Genomic DNA, 21,702 nt, shown 5'->3' with positions numbered 1-21,702 from the left:
TTTTAGAGGTAGCACCAACAGGATTTGCTGATGGATTTGATAATGAAATTGAGGGGAAAGAACTGGGAATAGTTCCCCTAGATTTATGGCCTGAAAAATGGTGGTGCTGGCACTGATAGAGGAAAGGAACTGATGACTTTGTTTGGGGGAAGGGGTAGCAGGGAGTTAAGAATCTCTAGTGGGTGTTTTAAGTCTGAGATCCAGGCAGAGAAGTCAAGAAGGCAGTTGTAAGAATCTGGGGCTTAGAGAGAGATGGAATATAGATACAAATTCAGAAATAGGAAACATAGAGCCATGGAACTAGATGAGATCACCTGGAAAGAGAGCTGAGATAGAGCAGAGTGGAGGAGAGAGGAGGGGAAGGGAGGAGAGGAGAGAAAAGAAGGGAGAGGAGCTGGGGAAAAAGGAGTCAGTGACGAGCCCTTGATATTCCAACATTTAGAAGCTGGGTAGAGGAGGAGTCAGGCAAGAGTTTGAAAAGGACAAGCCTATGAGGCAGGAGGGAAGTCAAGAGAAGAAAGGGCTTGGGCAGATAGCGCCAGTGATTTCGGTGCTGCTTAGTGGTCCAGTGAGATGAGGACAGGAAGTGACCAGGGGATCTGGCTGCGTGGAGGTTATCGACCACCTTAAAAATAGCGGTTTCTTGGAGGAGGGAGCAGAAGCCAGAGTGGGGTGGGTTGAAGAGTATGTGGGAGGAGAAGCTTTGGAGACAGTGAGTGTAGAACACACTTTTGAAAAGGCTGAATGTGAAGTGAACAGAGAAATGGAGAGTAGTTACAAGGAGATGCCATGGGATAAAGAAATGGCATAAAGGTTTGGTTTAGTTCATAGAAGATACCAAAGTGTGTTTGGATGACTCATGGGACTAGAACAGGGGCAGAAACTGGTGATGCAAGAGAGCAGAGCTTCAGGAATGAAGGCTAAGAAAAGGAAGAGTGGGATCCAGTTGCCCAAGAGTTGACCTACCTTCAGAAAATGAATCTAAAAGGTAAAATTGATAATCTTTTATTCTTTAAGAACATTTGTACTATACTGTGAGAGTTATCCTACAATAAAGACAGCTAGCATTGTGTGTTATATCCATAAATCATATCTAATTCTGATTCTGGGATTCTGAGTGTTTTTTTCTTTTTTTATATAGATTATCATTAGGCTGATGCTAATGATTTACTAGGAACTACACATGAATCATTTGAGTTATTATTCTCCTTCTCTTTCTAATATTTCTATCAGGCAATGCATTTGCTAGAGTGAAAATCGGAGATTACCATTACTATGGCTACGGGACTAAGAAAGACTATCAAACAGCAGCCGCACATTACAGCATCGCAGCCAACAAACACCACAGCGCACAAGCCATGTTCAACCTGGCCTATATGTATGAACATGGTTTAGGTATTGCAAAGGTAATTGTGCTGGTAATAATCCAACGTAGTAACGGTAGCTGTACGGGAAGGAAAATTTATAATGTTTTACATTTCATGGATGTCATCAATGTAGAGAAAAAGACTTAATATTTGCTGAGTCCCTCCCACATGCCAACACATATTATGTACCCTGATATAACCCTATGAGGTAGAATTTATTTTCTCCGTGACGCCCAAGGACGTAACTAATGAGGAGAATAAATCTAGTCTTGGCCAATTTGATTCATAGTAAATTCACGCTTTTTCCAGCAACACTAGTAGGCCCTGCCCCCACTGCCTTCCACCCACAGGCCTTTTTCCATTAAAATTTCCATTGACTCGCAAGCTCTCAGTAATAAGGAGAAAGTGAGAATGAGATCAGAGCTGGATACTGAGGTGGCATTAATCCAGAAACGTCTTTTGAAACACCCACTGTGTACATGACACAGTGCTGAGTGCTCTAGAGAGGCCCAAGAAAATAGATCTCCATCCTTCAAAGACTACACTTGACTTGAGGAGATGAGGCGTATTCATTAAGAGGGCTAACACTACAAGGTGAAAGCGGGTAGATCCTTCGGACAGTCAGTGTAATTAAGGCAGAAGATGGCATTAGGGTCTGACAGGGTGAGAAAGGTGATTTTGATAGCCAGGTGTTGGTGTGTTATGTATACCATGTCCTTTAAGTCACATAACCACTCAATGAGACGCATCCTATCATTGTCCTCGTTGTTTGCATCAGGAAATCACAGTGCAGATTAAGTCATAGGGCCGAGTTTGCAGGGCTCATCGGTGGTGGAGCCATAATTCGAACCCAGATCTGGCTGACCGCACATTGCTGGTGGCAAGAGTGGGCCCGGCACTACTGAATTTTCTATGCTTTCTTTTTCCTTCCAGTTGTGATAGTAACTGGGAATTATTGGTAGGGAATTTCCTAGCTGACAACTGCTCATGTGCACACGGCTGCAAGAGCTTCTCATTCAGGTGCCAACAATCCAACGGTAGAGGCCCCTGCCTTCGGGTGCTCTGCTGTGCCTGCCTCTTGACTGATCACTTTTCGTCATCCCCAGAACCCTAAGCAGTAGAAAGAAGGTCAAATCCAAATGCAGTCTGTTTTCCCCATTCCTAGCAGGTGCAAGCTTCCTGTTTTATAACATTGGAGCGGGCAGGACTGGATCGAATAGCTAGATTGGATGATCCTTTGGATGTTATGAAGCCACACTCCCTTCCCCTCCAACTGTCATCCACATCTGAAAACGGAACAGTGATACAAGCCCTGCCCCAGGCTTTGAGGATAAAACGAATAAGCCTTTGTGAAAGGGCTTTGTAGTGAAACAGTGTGTGGAATGACTTTTTTAGATCAGAAGAGAATGTGAGCGATTGCTAAGTAAGGCTTCAAGAGGATTAAAGCTTTTGTTCATCATTCCCCATGTAAAACATAACAATATTGGTGAGAGGAGCATTGTCTGTATAGGATAAAAGTGACCCCACCCCATGGGTTAAATTCAGATTAGCTCTCCTGCCCCCATATGAATCGAGAAGGACTTAACAGCCCCATTGTCATCACAGTGAGGCCATTTAGCAGTGACTCCCTGGGGCGGGGAGAGCTGTCCTCTCAGGACACAGGGCTGACTACACAGCCCGCTGTGTCGGGGGTTCAGTTTTCCTCCTTCGAGTCACTGCTGGCCCTCTCCTAGGCACTTTCTTCACAATGTCAAAAAGCAGTTTTCGAGACATATATTTCATACATCTAGAAAAACTTTGAAGTTTCTCTCTAGCCACATTTCTGTTCTTTTCGGTCAGGGTTCTTGTTAAATCGTGGGTAGTTCATTTTGATCAGTCTCTCCGTCACAGATAAATTTTTTCCTACAGAAAGTCTCTACATATAGAAAAAAAAGAGGCTGTGCTTAACCTCAGACCTGGACACGGGAATTTTAGATTTAGTTAATGAGGGGCCGTTGCTCTTTGTCTTTATTAATTTCTTTTGTTTAGCAATTAGTAAAATAATTACCAAGTACCCAGGGGCCAAGTTTATTAATCTTGCTATCTCGTAGTCAAATTAATGAGGAGAGCTTGTTCCACTTATGGTTAATGAAAGCAAAGCAGTTAGGAGAACAGGCTTTCATAGCACCCAAGACATCGAGTAATTATGCCTGTCTCCAGCAAGACTCTTCACAATCCTCTTTATTAGTAAAACCTCATGCAGACCAGTGGGAAAGATGAATCTAACATCATTACCAGGATTTCTCTGAGAATCAAAAAAAGTTTTGGTAGGGAATTTAAGGAATGTAAGCCCCCTGGAAAAAGGAAGTAAGGTATAAATCGACTCTTGGTAAATCAGTGTAAAAATATGGGTCATTATTTTTCTCATCTGTCTTTAGGAAAGGATTTGGGACTAGGGTGACATAGGTGAATTATCCTAATAGCTTCACTGAGAAATATCTCATTCCCCAATTTCTGCCCTTGAGTTAAGCTCACTTGACTTAACTGTGGACCAGGACTGACTGCACCATTGTTTTGGGAACACAAAATAATACCTAGGGAGAAACTGAGAGATGACCTGAACTAATGTAGAAATATAAGCACTCAGCTCACAATTTGTTATGAAACTCCTTCTCAATTTATACTTGATTCAGAAGTCCTTCAAAAATTTAATAACCATGAAAAAAACCTGTTGCCCATCCTCTCCTGCCCATTCCTTCTGTCCTTATCTCGGTTCAGGCCAGAATTTCTACTTGTTGTAAAGGATTCTCAGGGGTCTCCCATTCTAGTGTTCTTCCTTGAACTGTGTGGCCAAAGAAAGCTCTGTCCACCAAAGATTTACCACCAACCAGAAACATCCACACTCGACTGTTGAATGTGTTAAACCATTGAAATTTGGGGGTTTATTGGTTGCAGATGTTAGCATTACTTTAGTTAACACATAACACAGCTAACAAAGCCCCACTGGGTTATTCTTGATAAAGTATAACTCTAGTACTGCTACCCCTCCACCACACTCCTCCCAAAAGATGCACACACACACGCACACAAATACAAGCCAACAAACACAAAAATAAAAGAATCTTACTGACTTTCTATTGCTTAATGAAGTCCAGACTTCTTACCCTGGCATTCAAACCCTCCCTGACCTCATCCACCTTGATAATAATGGCATGATATGCCACTATTTCCCTATATATCTTCTAGGCTGCTTTTCCTTTCCCCGCAAGACCTTGAACTGCACCCTCCTGACCTTAGGTCACATCGCCCCATTTGCTGGAATGATTTTCTCCCACATTTTTGCCCGTTGAAGACCAATCCATTTTTCAAAGAATAGCTCCAATATCATCACCTCTATGAACCCTTCAATGAAGCCCTAGATTTACAAGACATCTGCTTCTAAACTACCATGGTAACGTGCCTTGCTTTTCTTCATTCATTTATTTACTCAAATATTTATCAAGTCCTTGTTTTGTGTCAAGAAGCATTGTGTCAAGAAGGATACGAGAACAAGACACCCTTCAAAGCGTTCATAGTCTACTATGGAAGAGACACGTCCATAGCTAAAGTGAAAGCCCAAAATGGCGTGCATGCATGCACACACAAGTGAAATACTATAAACTTGTTAAAGAGGAAACCATTCAGGCAGAGGAATCAGTACTGTCAGATTCTGTTCTAAAATGTTTTTGTAACATAGAGTATAAGACAGACATGATGCTCTTTTTATTTTTTTCATTTTTTTCTTTGTTTTGTTTTTAAAATGGAAGAAAGCAGGTATGTTTTAAGATACTGACTAGAAAATCTATCTAAATTAAGAAAAAAGGTGAGAGGAAATTATCCTTGGAAATGAGTTTCAATATATATAGTAAGACCTACTAAATAACACATTTTTTGGATCCTGCAGGGAAAACAAAACCACATCTACTGAATAAATTATAAATAGATATGTCAAAAATAAAAGTAATTATGGCACGAAGCATTTTTATTTTTCATTTGTCTGGTCTGACCTCCTATGGAGTGTTAGAGCTGAAGCTTTAAACACCAGAATAGAATTATTTTCTGGAAAGGCCAAACTAAAGTTTGACATTAAAATGGCCCCCTCGGAAATATGACAGGACAAAATATACATCTCTTAGAAATGGTCATAACCTTTCTTGAAATACGTGTCTATTATCTAATGAAATAATCAGAAATGTGCAAAAAAATTTGTGTGTGTGTATCTTTATTTATTAGAAAAAAACCCTACAAACAACCAAAATACTCCAAAATAGAGAACACGTTACATAAACTATTGTGTGGTGGTATACTACTCCATTATGTATTTTATGGCCTAGTGACTCAGTGAGCAGGCTAGAAGCAGACTCTCTGGATTTGAATCTCAGCTCTGCCACTCACAAGTCATATGAATTTAGATAAGTGACTTAACCTCTCAGCACCTCAGTTTCTTCATCTTTAAAATGAAGTTAATAATATCATCTGCCCTATAGAATTGTAACAGGGTTTAAATAAACGACAGTGGTGAATGTCACACAGTAAATATTTAATAAGTATCAGCCATTATTATGAAATACTGTACAACCATTAAAAATAAAAATATTATAGACTAAAGGAATATCTTAGGACATGGCATATTTTTTGAAATATATCGTTAACTTAAGAAAACAGAGGACAAAGTATCATATAGAATGAAAAATTCCTAAATTTAAAGTATGTATATATGAATATATACAAAAACACTGGAATGCTGGAAGGATGTGTATGAAATATCAGTAGTTACCTCTGTACAGTGAGATTGTGGGTGTTTTTTCCTTATTTGTTCACCTCTGTATTTTCAAAGTTTCCTCTAATTAACATATTTATAATAAGAAAACAAGAATGAATTATTCAAAAAACTACCTCTGTCCCAGTATAAGACATTTTTGAGGACACCCAAAGATTCGGGGCTGGAAAACTCCTGATTCATGTAACTGAACAATTTTCATAAACCAGATACTTTATTGCTGGAGAATTCTGTATCTGAGTTATAAGCAGCTTTTGAACATGTGAGCATAGGGCAGTACTTTGGCACACCTGACATTATAGTTAGAAACACTTAAGAAGTCTGTAGCTCGGTTTATATAGTCTCCTAAATTACTGAATTTAAAGCAAAATAAACTCAAACGTACCACAGAAAAGTTAAATGTACGTGGACTGGATATGCAATGGACTTAAATAATGAACCCTAGCCATCATCAAAGCACAATTTATCACGGGGAATTTTCTTTGTGTGAATGGTTTGGATTTTTTTTACTAAATAGGATCAAAGAACAAGCAGTCTTTTCTAGAGTCTAGTAATAAAATTTCTTTTATATGGGTTGCCCTAATTAGCCAGAAGGGTTCAGGATTTTCTTTCTCTGCGAATCTTAAAGAAAGACTTTCCTATCCCACCCCACCCCCATTGCGGATCGTGAGGCCACCTTGGCCGGGAGCCAGGCCATCCCACTTTAAATGGTACTTCTCTGCTATTTTTTATTATAAGCTAAGCAACTGAATTGTGATGTTTGTGCCTCAAGAAATAAATTAATAACTCTTGCCTGCCTCAAATAAGAAGGAAGGAATGAGATATTGACAAAGGTTGCCTCTCCTTGAACGTCCCATCCAAGTTAATATGCCTGTCACGTGTGGAGGTAACACCGCTGTTGTGATCGGTAGGGTGCTTTCAAGTGAACACCCTCTGAATTTGTTGGAATTAGAGACACAATTTAGAGTTTTTATAACATCCATTTTCTCTGTTGCCAGGAAGATTTGTTTGGAACAGTCTCCTGAATTTTAATGATTTTAAGCAAGCATTATTCCTCTTTCTCAAACAAATAAATTTACCAGTCCACGAAGCTTTGGAAAAATTTAAGAAATGACAAGCAAAACGTAGCTGAGAGGACACCACCCAAGAAATGGGTTTAGCGGAGGCCTCAAGGATTCACAACTCTTGAACCCTGTGTAACGGGGGTCTGGGAGATGGAGTGGAGAGACAGAGAGATACTGGATGAGCACACTTTGTGAAAAATCCCTCTTCTTCCCCTTCTTTTGAAAATAATCCACAGGCACCCAAGCACAGTATAATTCTGGCACTGGCCTAGGGTGCTTCAACCTTTAAAAGCAATTCTACTTAGCCTTTTCATTACTCGGTTTGGGAAAACAAAGCAAATATAAAGCAAACAAAAACAAGCCGTAAGTAGGTGAAAATGAAAGATTTTTGATCTACCATGGCATAATTTAATGGGGAAAAACAAGTTCCTAAAAATATAGTACGTCATTTATGGAATCAAATTCCAGCCTGAGAACCAAAATAGTTTATTCGCTCATTCCTCATTTATTCACTCATTTGATAAGTATTATCAAAGACTTGCCATGTGCTTGGCACTTCATTAAGCACTGGGAATTCAGGGGTGAACAGGCAGTGCAAGCCCTTGTCTTCAGGGACCTGGAGACAGACAATGAATAAACAAATCCCATAACTTCAGGTATGATAAGTACTAGGAAGAAAAGCAGGGATTTTAAATGCTTGTCACTATCTGTATTGCCATTTGTTTGGGGAGATGTACGGTCAGTGTCTGTTCTCCTGCCCCTTTAATTGGAATTATACTTAAGGTCTGGTCCAGAGATATCCAAGAAAGCTTTTTGGAGTCTGTGTTGGTTTTCTATGGCTGCTGTAACAAATGACCACAAATTCAGTGCCTTAAAACCACACACATTTATCTCACAGTTTCTGTAGGTGAGAAATCTAGGTGAGCTTGACCGGGTCCTCTCTGCAGGGTCTCACAGGCTGAAATCAAGGCTGTGTTCCTTACTGAGGGCTCTGGGGAAAAATCTGCTTCCAAGCTTATTCAGGTTGTCGGCCAAATTCAGTTTCTTGCGCTTGTAGGACTGAGGGCCCCATTTCCTTGCTGGCTGTCCACATTCCTTCTCCTATCTGTGTGGCCCCTCCACAAGGGCAAGTTGAGTCCTTCCCATGGCTAGAATCTCTGACTTCTCCTCTGCCACAATTCTCTGCCTTTCTCTTCTGCTCTCTGAGAAAACTCAGTGTTTAAGGGCTCATGTGATTACACTGAGTCCACCAGGTCATCCAGGACAATCTTCCTATCTTAAGGTTTGTAACCTTAATCACATTTGCAAAATTCGCTTTGCTATTGTAACATAACATATTAACAAGTTCCAAGGATTAGGGCATGAGCATCTTGTGGGGGCCATGGGGGAAGAGCGTTCAGCCTACCAAAGATAAGTTACTGTATTTCAAACTATGGCTTCCATTTAATTTCTCCTGAAGAATCTGTACCTAATGAGTATGGGCTGTTCTTCTCTTTCCAGGATGTTCGCTTGGCCAGGAGATTATATGATATGGCTGCTAAAACAAGTCCGGACGCTCACATACCTGTGTTCTTTGCCCTCATGAAACTAGAAACTGTGCACTTGTTTCGAGATATCCTGTTTTTTAATGTAAGTTTGTCTCAAATAGGTCCCAAAATCTCTGAAAACTCCAGTGAGCAACTCTTGGGAGATGGGATGGAGGCAGATGATGGTTCTGAATGAAGTGGGAGGCTTGGATTTATTTTTGACAGAATGTCTCTTGCCAGCAGTTTACCATGAGATGGAAATGGATGAAACTGGACAATACCCTTGGACCATACTGGGATTTATTTGTGATTGGCCTAATTGTTGCCGTGCTGATCTTCTTGCTTAGAAATCGCTACCTGTAGGATCTGGACCACAGAAAAAACCTACTCACGGGAACCAGTTCACTTCAAGTCATCTTCACTAAATAAAAAATCTCCCCGTCAGACTCAGGAGTCTGCTGCTGATTTCCCATATAGGCCTGTGATGGAAAATGGACAAAGGTTGGGACCCATCCTCTGAGAAACCATTTCAGATCTCCTGCTTAGTTGAGGTGACCACCTGGGGAAGAGGGAATTGCTGGAGACTGATCACCTAAGATTTCCTTACAAACGTCTCATCCTGGGGATCTAGTCCTGAGTTAGGGATAAAGACCACCCATTTTCATGTGGTTGTGACAGGCTGTCCCCTTTCGAGAGGACAAATGGGTTTCTTGGCTCCTACAGACATACTGAAGTCGGGAGAAGGGGAGTTTTGGGAGGGCAAGAACACAGATCCCTCAGAATGTGATAAAGGCAAAAATTACAAACAGATGCTTTGTCTTATGGGAATGATCTGGTGAACCACATTCTATCTCCAATGAGCCAAAATTCCTCATGGCATTGCTGTGCCAGGGGGACTGACTCAGCCTCCTCAGCCGGGGGCCTTCTATCAAAGCTCCCTTAGCAGCTGTGCAGTGAACGGCACCATTTGGGGTCTCTACAGCTTGCACCTCTCTCTTCCATTCCTCACTGGACCCCTGTGGAATCACCTTTGGAGTATCCATAAAGGGAGAATTTACCAGCCTCCTAGGACAGAGGCTAAAGGGCCCGGTTCTTTGTCTCCTCTGACAGGTGAAGCAGGGCTGCGGCCCAGTGCTGGGGACAGTGCAGGGAGAGAAGAGTGCAGGAGGTCCATGACTTATGTGAAGGGCCAGTCTTGGATCTCACCTTCACTGAGCCTCAGTTTCCTGATCTGCAAAGTGGGAAGATCTTCGAGATCTTAGAGAGCTGGTATGAGAATGAATGGGATAACGTATGTAAAGGAATTATCGCAGGGTCCGGCATCTGGAATAAATTCCTTAAATGGTAACTTGTAATATTCTCTAGAAGCTCATGGCAAGTTGGTTGGAATATGCGGACAGCTGAGTTGATAACACTCAATGTGGTTTCAGTGCCCTGCAGTTAGTTATCCAGCCAAAATGCTGGGTGCTTATGTAGGAAAAGATTGTGCTTGCCTACTTGAAAACCCAAACTAGGGACAGGAAAAGAGTTAATTAATAATGTCGATCATGGGAATTCCCTGGCAGTCCAGTGGTTAGGACTCTGAGCTCTCACTGCTGAGGGCCCGGGTCCCATCCCTGGTCAGGGAACTAAAATCCCATAAGCCTCGCGGCACAGCCAAAAAAAAAAAAAAAAAAAAAAATGTCAACCATGATCAGAAAGGAGAGGGAAATGGATTTGGAACCAAGCCTGGGTTTGAGGTCCAGCTCTTTCCCTTAGTAGCTCTATGACTTTGGGCATAATTTATCCAAACCTGTTTTTCCTCCATAACATAGGATTAATTCCTACCTGACTGGAGATTTTTGCAATTTCAATTAGCCTGACTTCACAAGTGCTTTGTAAACATTGTACACACACATACTAGCCACAGTCATTTACCTGGCCGTTGACTATCCAGGCTTGTCTGAGGTCCGAGTGTTTACAATTTCCTGACACAATCCCTAAATTACTAGAGAGTTCCATTCCCAAAGGAATGATAAAAGCCCCATTCACAAATGTGAAAGGAAGGAGCAGGCATGCAAACCTCAGGTCAGAGCCTAACGGACAGGAGGGCTGTGCAGTTATGGCTCTCATGTGTCTGGAATGTGAGCACATCAGAGACAGGATAAGTGCAAAGAGGGGACCGTGGAAGGTGAACCCCGGTTCCAAGACTGGGTGAAAGATGAGCTCCTAGGAGGTAAAGCTTGTGAAAATAGCTGCAGGCGGGGTGGAAAGAGAGACTCTGCGGCTTGCTGTGTAGAGTAGAACACTGCCTGAAATACAGGAGCAAGGGCAGCGTGAGCTCATCCATTTCCCGTTTCAGCTCGTTGTTCCAAGTAAATGTGAGCCACAGGCTTTGAAAGCGCGAGTGATTGGTTTAGGGTGTTTGACTCATTCAAACGTCTGTTTCTGGGCCTGTGCTCCAGAGCCTCCGCTGTAGCAGCTCCCACCACCGCGGGGCAGGGACTGTGCACCTGCCCGCGCCTGGGCGGCTTTGCGGTGATTGACCACTGGTCACCGTGCACTATTTTGCACAGCGCCTTCACATAAGTGTCTCAATCAGAGTACTTTTGGTTGCAAGAAAATACACCGTGTCAGCTTCCCCGTGGTCTCCAGCCAGCCCAGCTGCGAGCTCTGTGAGGGCGGGGGCTAGGCCTTCTCATCTCTAGGTATCCAGGGCCTCAGATATAGTAGGTGCTCAGTTAGCACTGGATGACCAACTTGCCCACACCCACCTTCCTCACACCCAACCTGGTCCAACCCCCCCTCTTCTCAACACAAGCTCGTCACGAAGTGCACAATGACTCATGTTTTTATAACTAGCACAGCAGCTGGTCCTTCAGAGTTCCCGACTACAACGCAAGGGAGGTTAAAATGGAGTTTATCTGTGATTCATACAGTTTTCTCTCCTCAGGAAAACTGATGCTCTGGGGCAGGCGCTATACCTTTTAAAACTCCTGATGCCAAATTAAACCAGAATCTCTGCGGGTGGGAGCCAGGCAACAGAGCCCAGGTCGAGGTCTACTGTAACCCGCAATACTGAAATGTGCTCTAAACAAATTCAGTGTAAGGGGGTGACTCTGGGTTTTGCAAAAGACTCAGTACCGAAGACCCTTGGATGGAGAGCTGTGCCAGGGACGTTCACAAATTTACCTCCTGCAGGGTGGGTGCAGTGGCTGGGCCTTAGCTCTGCTGGGGTTGCACGAGTGACATCAGGCCTGCCGCAGGGTGCTGGACAAGACTCTGGAACATCTATGCTCCAGGCCTGTCCTCCAGAACCAGCTAATGACCTCAGGCATATCAGTCTCTCTGTGGGACTCAGATTCCTCAACTGCAAAATAAGAAAGATTTCTCTGATGTCTTACACCTCAAAAGTTTTATAATTCCAATCCAGCCTCTCAGGTATAACATTAAGATCTATAACAGAAAAACGCCTTAAAATCTTTCCATGTGTGGCAACAATAGAATTACTTTTTAGGCTGTGAGATTATTCCAATTCTTAGCTTTTGTTCTTTTTTTTCCTGCCACCTAATTAATTTCATCCAGCATTGGTACCTGTGTTTTGATATGGAAACATTTTTTGTGGTGTGTGCTTGTGAAATGAGTTATCCTAATTTGTGTTTTATTAATCAGAAAATAATTTCTAGGTAAAGATAAAGTGCCTCTGGAAAAAAAGAATATTCCATCTTCACCTAATAGAATATTAGAGCAAATCTCTTATATTTGAGACTTGGATTTTGCCATAGAGGCAAAACAGATGTCTGAGGTCCTATGACTTATTCTTTTTTAAAATGGGATAGTGACGTTAAGTGGCATCTGTTTATTAATCAGTCTTCTTGTGTGAGCAAGAGGGATTTTATGTAGGACAAATGGTAAGCTAGCATCACAACAGCAGTCAATACTTTGTTCTTGAAAGCTTCTCTAAAATTCATTCTGTCTAGGAAAATAATAGCTAACATATCATGCTTATAATGTGCCAGGCACTTTTCTAACCAAATGTATTATTAACTCATTAGAGCTTTACAACTACCTTCCCAGGAGGATACTGTATCATCTTCTCTCTTTTCCAGAAGAGGAAGCTGGGGTCAAGTAACTTGTCCAAGGCCACACAGCCAGAAGGACCAGGTCCAGAGTCGGTGCTTTTAACCACTGCCCTGGATTGCCTTGAGAAAGTTCATAAACAACTTTTGCAAGATAACTGAATGTTAAGTTTTCCTGCAACTATTCAAATTATTTAACAAGCCTTCACAATGCCAGGCATTGTGCTAGGCTAATGTTTCCCAAAACAAGTTCAAAGTCTTGCAGGGTTCTCCTTGATAAAAGGGTTATTGGGTCATTAAGTCTAGAAGATGCCATAAAATATAGACTCCTCTGGGAGAGTCACAACAACACGAGCACATTAAAGATTCTGAGAAGTCTTACAGGAGATGATATCCATTTAATTTTGTTTGACCCAGCTTTTCCAACCATATTTACCTCCGGAAACTCTTCCTCTCCCCCTGCTCTAACCGCTACCTTCTTTTGTAGCACCTATTAACAGCACTCTGTAATCTGAGGGTTACTGCACCAGACATGTAAGTCATCTTATGAGCTTGGTTTTCCAAGCCTTTGGGAAGGGCATTTACGCTCTGCTGGGCAATGTACTAATGCATCTAGGAATGGCGCATGTCAGCAGTTGAGTAACTTACACAAGGTAAGCCGGTTAGTGGTAGAAAGGGGATTCAACAGGCAGGTCTGATTTCAGAAGTCGTGCTGATCATGCTACCGGGCCACCCTGGTATCTAATGACAGCTGGACATCTTGCCTGGACTAGAGACCTACCATCCCTCAATATAAGGCCCCGTCATCCCTGATGTAGGCCTTGATGCGACCTCACTTCACGGTTCTCATCTTATTCTCCAGGATGAAGCCCTTCCCTGTCTCCAGTCCACCTGCCCCTGCTATCTGTGTCCACCTGCTGTGCTTGATACCCAGATTCCACCGGGATAAGAGCTTAGCCTGGAATGCCAACCAGGTGGCTGATCCCTGGAATCTGAAGCTGAATGTGTCCGGGGCCCGCTGCCTGTCTTTCCAGCGTCCCGCTGCCTGATGTTCTCACGGGGATCCCCGTTGTCTGCCTGGCAGCGAGTCCGTCTGGGCCGTCTCTGCGGCTGACAGAACCCTGGTTATAGCAGTGGCACTGCTCAAGGGGTTGAACACTTAGCTGAAAGGCAGAACTTGTGGACAGAAAACATCGTATAAAGTGCTAACGGAGATGGAACTCACGAAAGTTCAGGATGGCCTGGGACAAGAAGGCAAGATTAAGTTGAGCTGGATAACTGAGCCGAGAGTAGAAGGGACCTGGAAGAGTTTGGAGGGCAGGCGGCTCCACAGGGACAGATCCCAGCACAGGGCTGAGCATGTGTTAGAGGATGGAGTCATCTGCCTGGTCCCAATATGCGGGTTGGGATGTTATGTTTATGGGGGGAGTGGAGACATGGAGAAAAAAGAGTGGTCTCTCACACAGAAGGCTCTGACCTCCAAAAGAAGGCAGCGTGATAAAATTAAGTGCTTTGTCCCATACAAGACTGAAGTCACATATTGGCTCTGCCATGTATGTGACCTCGGAGAAGTCACCACCTCTGTGAACTTGTTTCTTCATCTGAAAGATGGGGACAGTAGAACTAGTATCTACTCGATAGGGAACTGTGCTGATGAAATGAGAATTGAGAATGCTTATCAAAGGCTCAGCACACTGCCTGGCAGGAGCATAAGACACATTGTTTTAAAAGGAGGGCTTTAACTGACAAAGGATTAATCTCCAAAATTTACAAGCAGCTCATGCAGCTCAATAACAAAAAAACGAACAACCCAATCCAAAAATGGGCAGAAGATCTAAATAGACATTTCTCCAAAGAAGATATACAGATTGCCAACAAACACATGAAAGAATGCTCAACATCATTAATCATTAGAGAAATGCAAATCCAAACTACAATGAGATATCATCTCACACAGGTCAGAATGGCCATCATCAAAAAATCTACAAACAATAAATGCTGGAGAGGGTGTGGAGAAAAGGGAACACTCTTGCACTGTTGGTGGGAATGTAAATTGATACAGCCACTATGGAGAACAGTATGGAGGTTCCTTAAAAAACTAAAAATAGAATTACCATACGACCCAGCAATCCCACTACTGGGCATATACCCTGAGAAAACCATAATTCAAAAAGAGTCATGTACCAAAATGTTCATTGCAGCTCTATTTACAATAGCCAGGACATGGAAGCAACCTAAGTGTCCATCGACAGGTGAATGGATAAAGAAGATGTGGCACATATATACAATGGAATATTACTCAGCCATAAAAAGAAATGAAATGGAGGTATTTGTAATGAGGTGGATGGAGTTAGAGTCTGTCATACAGAGTGAAGTAAGTCATAAAGAGAAAAACAAATACAGTATGCTAACACATATATATGGAATCTAAGGAAAAAAAAAAAAAAAGGTCATGAAGAACCTAGTGGCAAGACGGGAATAAAGACACAGACCTACTAGAGAATGGACTTGAGGATATGGGGAGGGGGAGGGGTGAGATGTGACAGGGTGAGAGAGTGTCATGGACATATATACACTACCAAATGTAAAATAGATAGCTAGTGGGAAGCAGCCGCATAGCACAGGGAGATCAGCTCGGTGCTTTGTGACCACCTAGAGGGGTGGGATAGGGAGGGTGGGAGGGAGGGAGACGCAAGAGGGAAGAGATATGGGAACATATGTATATGTATAACTGATTCACTTTGTTATGCAGAAACTAACACACCATTGTAAAGCAATTATACTCCAATAAAGATGTTAAAAAAAAAAAAGGAGGGCTTTGCCAAGCCACAGCACCTTGGTACAGGGTAAATGAAGCTGCTTTTGTTGAGAAGCTTAGCTGGCTTCAGATGAAATCTAAAGCTAACACTGAAGGGAAAAGAAGTCCCCAAATGTCAACATGGAGACTGAGAAGTTGCCAGGATGGGAGGGCAATCCTGGCTACTTCTGTGTTGGGACCCAGATCCTCAGGTTGAGCTGAATGCTTCTGAAATCATCCTGCTCGATGGCTCACAGCCATTTCCCACCATAACGTGGAGGAGGGATGTCTCACGTTCCCCTCAGTGACAGGGGCTCCAGATGGCCTTGACTCTCAACCAATGGGAGGAGGGTGGAAAAACATTTCGTTTGAAAAAGCCCCTCAGGAACTTACTTGGAAGGCAGGCCTGGGGCCTCTTTTGAGATTGAGTACCAAACCTGCAATTTTACAGATGAAAATCCTGAGGTCAGAGAGATGGTGCTGGCCCAAGTGTCAGGAACCAGTAGGGCCAGGACTAAACCCAGGCCCCCCGACTCCCAGCCCCTGCCCTCCCTGCCGTCTCCCACTCCCAGCCTCGGCCCAGGCTCCCAACACTGCGACCTGGAGCCGCTCCTGACAGTTCTCCTGCAGGGCTGGCTCTGACACAACTAGCACTGGGTGTCCTGAGCACACGCACGACACTCTCGTACAAGGAGTCTGGAAACCGGCCGATTACACCCGGACTTGAAAGTGCAGGCAGTTTATCTTTGCCTGGTTTTGGCAATGGCGAGCAGGACCGAGACAGGATCAACTCTAGCTTTCAAAAACCCTTAACCATTTCCACAGCACTGTGCTCACCTGAGAGCCTGTAACCAGCACGCAGCATCAACAGTCCATCCTGATAACAAGCTGTCAGCAACTCAAGAGCCGAGGCAGGAGGGACTGACTGAGAAAACCACAGCCGCCGTTACCTCACTGAACTCTCAAGGTCAGAGCCTTCCTTCTCATGTTCCCTGGTTTCATTATGGACTCGCCCCATCAGGTTTCTAGAAAATTGATCCTAATATGTCTTCCTAGGAAATGAAATTTGAAGCCTACTAAATGTACCTTGGGAGGTTAGTTCCACTTCGAGATACCATGGACTCAAACCTCAAGGTAAGCGTATCTCGGGCCCAGTTTTCCCCGAGAACAAAGGTAATATGGTAGTTTATGCTGACATACAATTTCAAGTAAGCAGAATATGTTCTATACTTCAAGGAACAAGTTGGCATACCCTGGGCACCTAACTTTTCCCAAAGTGAGCATATTAGTTATCTAAGGCTGTGTTAACAAATTACTCCAAACACAGTGGCTTAAACAACAGACATTTATTATCTGAGTTTCTGTGGGTCAGGAATGTGGAGTGGCTTAGCTGGGTGGCTCTGGCTCAGGGTCTGTCATGAGACTGCCGTCAAGGTGTCACCTGAAAGTTACACTGGGGTTGGAGGATCTCCCCCGGGTTGGCTCCCTCGCTGGCAGGTCCGCGCCGTCCTCTCCCGAGCGCTGCTCGATGCCCCCCATGAACGGCACTGGCTCTCCCCGAGGTTGTGATCTCAGACACAGTGAGGAGGAAGCGGGCCTCTTACTACCTCCTCAGAAGGGACACACCATCACTTCCATATTCTATTTGTTGGAAGCGAATCACTGAATTCAGCCCAGACTCACAGGGAGGGGAATGAAGCGCCACCTCTTGGAGGGAAGAGTATCAAAGAATCTGTGGATAGATTTTAAAACCACCACAGACGCCAAAGCATTATTTCCCTATTTGTTAACAACAGTACCTTCCATTTTCTTCAAATTTATTTTTTTAAACCAGCAAGATAAATACCTGTCAAGTATCCAGGCAAAGAATTAAAGTACCCCAATTTCTGGAAGGGCAGGTCCGCTTATTAGTTTCCTGAAGATAAACTTCACATTATTAACAGCAGCAATAACAACCGCCCCACCTCGAGCCCCCCTCTAAAAAAACCCCTCAAAACTTTATTCTTAGGCAAGAGAGGCTAAAATAATAATTTATGAAGGAATAAAATAATCACTATGCCAAGTATTCTTCTTTTCCCCAAATATCTTTTAATGTTTATTTCTCTCCTACACAGATGCCAATCCATGGTTAAATACTTTTATTTCATCCTTACTTAAGGGACGTATACTGAGTTATAAAAACTATATCTTCAATATAGGCCATACTGTAATTGTTTCCATCTAGTGGATAAAAATGGTACTAAAAGGGTTTGAAAAACAAAACTTGCTTCATAGCTACTTCAGGAAGTACACCTTTCTGTAGCTGTAACTTTTTACAATTCATATCACAAACTTGGTGTCTATGGGTAGCTTCCATCTCAACAAATCCTGAAGAAATCCTTTGTTTTAAAAATGTAAGTTTTCATGAATACTGCCACCTCTGGAATTCTCTAGGCCAACAACCTGGAATACTGCTAAGAACCGGGAAATAATCCAAAAAGTATCCCAGCAGCCAACAGATGTCCCAGGTCCACCGCCTGAAGCCACGTTAGACTGACAACTAAGAGCGCGGAGAAGAGTCGGGAGCCCGGCACATGGGTCTCGATGGGGATTTGTTAAGGGAACCAATAAAGCCCATGCATTTTACTCCAAAAGGGCCCTTCTCGCAGAACCTCCTCCCTCTTTCCTACCTTAAACCCCGTCCTAGAAACCTTCCAATCTGAGTTCTAATCTTACACATCACAAAGGGCAAGAAGAACTGACTCAAGAAAGTTCGTTTCTGTAAGGCCACTGAGACTGACAGCAAGTAAGAAAAATGCAGGAAAAGGGACAAACCACATCATTCTTGGGGCCAGTCAGTGTAGGAACAAGCAATGCAGTACAAGTTGTGATAGTAACTGTCAAGTTATAAAGAAAAAGTTATAAAGCTATAAAGAAAGAAAGTTGTGATAATAACTGTTGAGTTATAAAGAAATGGTTATGTTCTCTACACTGTTTAAAATGTAACACATTTTGGAAATATTTTTGATAAGACATTTTTTAAAATTCTGTGGCTTAAAAGGATGAGTCCCTAATCATTTGGAAAACACAGCTATTCAGAAAAATTAATTTCCTGAAGGTTCCAAACAATTAAAGCTTAATAGATACTTCAAGCAGATATTAACTAAAAAAAATAATTTTACTACTGTCACTCACATTAAAATAAATAATTTTACTACTGTCACTCACATTAAAATAAATAATTTTACTACTGTCACTCACATTAAAATAAATAATTTTACTACTGTCACATTAAAATAAATACTTTCACTACTGTCACTCAGGTTAAACAATAAGTGTCCTCAATTCATTGTGTTAATTCCACTTTATTTTTTTAAACCAATGGACCTTGTTTTTGAGATCACTCAAGGTAGATTCCTCCCCAGCTCCACCCCACCACCCACATATTCTCTGTTGGCATGAAATAAATGGAAGTTAATATCCTTGGTAAGAAACTTCAAATTTTACAGAAAGATTAAAAAGTCAAAGTGCAAGCCTCCCTCCTAGCTTCTGCCCATCTCTTGCACCCCCAACAGACGTTCAGACACTGGGACAGGTGCAGATACATCTGGTTCCTCAGTCCCTGTCCTCAGCAATAACCACTTAACAATTCTGCATGCATTCTTCAAAAACAAATATCAATACCTATAAACGTGGGTCATTTAGGAAACACAGACACCGTGGAATATGTCCTTTCCTTAGGCATCAGTTTACACTTTAATATGTAGGAGTTTTTTGTTTTCCTTTCCTTTCAAGTCGGAAAATTAAGCTAAAAAAAATACCTTCCCCAAATTTTGCTGCCTAGGTATTCTTTTCCTTTGTATTAAAAATGAAAAACAAAAAAGCCACAAAGAGTATCCCAATTTCTGATATCAGTGAATGTCCTAACTGAAGAGAGCAAGAACAGTAATTTCTTTTTCTCCTACAAAATTCTGGGTTTTAACTGTAACTTAGCCTATGAAAGGGTACATTTTCCACATAATTTAATTTGATTCAAAATGGAGCTGAGTATCTACCGCGTAAGGCATAGCCCTGGGCTCAGGGAGAGCTTGGTGCTCGTGCGGCAGAGGGAGGGAAGGCAGGCGGGAGAGACACAGAGGGAAGCAAATCCTACAGTTACTCCCCTAGGGCTGAGGAGGAGGCAGGGCCGTGCCCATCACGCCCGTCACATGGAAAGGACAGCAGACGGCTCGGCACTGACTGGTGAACACACTCGTAATCACTCTTGGGTGCTTCCCAGCTTCCTCCGGCTGCCTTACCACCACCTCCTTCCACCTATTCTACACTGTCTGAGCTTGACTGCGTCCAAATCATTTTGATCATGACAATGGGACAGTGGACCTGGATTAGAATAATATTGCCAAAGACCTCAAACAACAAAGGAAAATCAAGCAAACAGCACTTTTCATCACTGTGCAGATACTTTACATGTAATTTTGCCTCTGTAATTCTTTAAAGTGTTCTCCTCTTAACTAAGGTAGTATATAAAATGATAGGGGTCTCACCCAGATCATGGAGGTGAGAAAGAAATAAGATTATAATTCTGATGGTTTAAAAAAAAAAAAAAGGCGAGGAAGGATTCAGTAAAGGTAAACACTCTTCCAAAGTACAACACTACTTAAGAGCTCTAGAGAGGTTCATAATCCTCTGTTCCTCTTCAAAGAGGAACATGGCAAAGAAGACAGTATCACAAATAATTCTGGCTTAAGTATCTTAGAATAGTTTTTATAAAAGACTACATTTTTATTCTAAATGAGCCAGAACACGAAAGAATCTACCAACTTGTCACTCTCCTCATCTCCACGGCTAACGTCCTCTCACAGAAATAACACAAGATCAGAAGGAGAAAAAGGTACAAAATGTCAGCGTGGGTAATGTTTTTCCAACAAGTCAGGAATTTATGTATGTTAATATATTTGTGGATTTTTCATAGCAATATCTTCTTGCTTTTGGGCTGACTTTGCAAATAAGGCACTCAAATTACTAGATAACAGTATCCATATGAAAACAGAAAACATGTGAAACTGAATCGTTACTAAATATAGATGAGTATTAGGCTATTCTAATTATTAGAAAAGTCTGACAGTAAATAGCTTATATATTGTTTCTTGTTTCAAAATGCAATAATTTTAGACGTGAAAGTTACCCATCACTGATGAAAAGTCTGGACTATGTTAATATTGAATAAAATATTTATTGTGATTTTTTCCCCTGTGACATAACATCATTTATTTTTCCTAGCTCTCCAAATGACACAGTTGCCGAACCTCTTTTAGCTGGTCTCGCCTGAAAATAATGATAAAGATTAAAGATATTAGAAATAGATAAATATATAGCCCTAATTAACCCCCTTAATGCTGTCTTATATTTAAAAGAAAAACAAACCACCCTGAGTAAATAAACAATAATAAGTAAACGGAAACATGAACCCACTAAGAAAAGTGATCTGTCTTAGTAATATTACCTGTGAATCATGATATTTCCATCCTATCATGTAATAGATCTGATAGGTGGCAGGTACAGAACCATCCTCATTTCCGTACATTTCTATAAAGACAAATCATGGTTAGAGTCTGAAAAAAAGGCAAGTAGGAAAAATAAATCTGCTCAATGAAAGTCATGTCTTCCAAAGAGAAATGAATATTAGAATACTCATGGGATTCTGAGAATGCCTCTTGTGAAAAATCCTCCACACCGAGAAGCTGACAGGAAGGAAATAGTAAGGGCTGCTGGGAAAAAGGATACATAGCCACAGGATCTGCGTTTTGAAAGGAAGGACAAGAAATCTGATGGTGCTCTAACAGGAAAGGAAAACGTAATTTTAGGGGATAAAGATGACAGGGCACAAGTTGGTCAGTGGGGCCTGGCTGGGAAGAACGGCCAGCTCCCTTACCTCTGTACACTGCTGCAGCCGCCAGCATCGTGTCTCGGTGCAGGAGGGCTTTTCTATGCCAAGCACAGTTACTCTCACCCATCCCTAAAATACAGGCAGTTTGAGATAATACAGCAAATACCCTGAGCAGCTCAACATCACAGATTTTATCTTCTCATCCAATGGTATACCCATTGTCCCC

The 21,702-nt window shown here is 42.3% G+C and overlaps 2 protein-coding genes across 8 annotated transcripts in view; one reads left to right on the top strand and one right to left on the bottom strand.

The window, feature by feature from the left end:
• Positions 1 to 11,509, top strand: part of SEL1L2 (SEL1L2 adaptor subunit of SYVN1 ubiquitin ligase) — a 122,005-nt gene extending 110,496 nt beyond the window's left edge. Inside the window, exons 18-20 of one of the 3 annotated variants that reach the window (XM_082428608.1) lie at positions 1,234 to 1,406; positions 8,730 to 8,858; positions 8,999 to 11,509. In XM_082428608.1, the coding sequence (XP_082284734.1) occupies positions 1,234 to 1,406; positions 8,730 to 8,858; positions 8,999 to 9,118 (422 nt within the window). In that variant the 3' untranslated portion in view covers positions 9,119 to 11,509. Of the gene's footprint in view, positions 1 to 1,233; positions 1,407 to 8,729; positions 8,859 to 8,995 lie in introns of all 3 variants that reach the window. The other 2 variants (XM_082428607.1, XM_082428609.1) reach the window with 2 other exon arrangements.
• Positions 11,510 to 20,806: 9,297 nt separating this feature from the next.
• The window catches only part of NDUFAF5 (NADH:ubiquinone oxidoreductase complex assembly factor 5), a gene marked incomplete at its 5' end in the record, with an annotated part of 32,913 nt that continues 32,017 nt past the window's right edge, over positions 20,807 to 21,702 (bottom strand). For 3 of the 5 annotated variants that reach the window (XM_082428643.1, XM_082428645.1, XM_082428646.1), the window contains 3 exons: positions 20,807 to 20,914; positions 21,093 to 21,175; positions 21,522 to 21,605. In XM_082428643.1, coding sequence (XP_082284769.1) covers positions 20,822 to 20,914; positions 21,093 to 21,175; positions 21,522 to 21,605 — 260 coding nt within the window. In that variant the 3' untranslated portion in view covers positions 20,807 to 20,821. Of the gene's footprint in view, positions 20,915 to 21,092; positions 21,176 to 21,521; positions 21,606 to 21,702 lie in introns of those variants that run through there. The other 2 variants (XM_082428644.1, XR_014254566.1) reach the window with 2 other exon arrangements.

Source organism: Balaenoptera physalus, assembly GCF_965194825.1.
Source record: "Balaenoptera physalus genome assembly, chromosome: 16".
NCBI lineage: Eukaryota > Metazoa > Chordata > Mammalia > Artiodactyla > Balaenopteridae > Balaenoptera > Balaenoptera physalus.
Note: the sequence above shows the minus strand (reverse complement) of the source record. Positions and strands in the feature narration are given on the sequence as shown.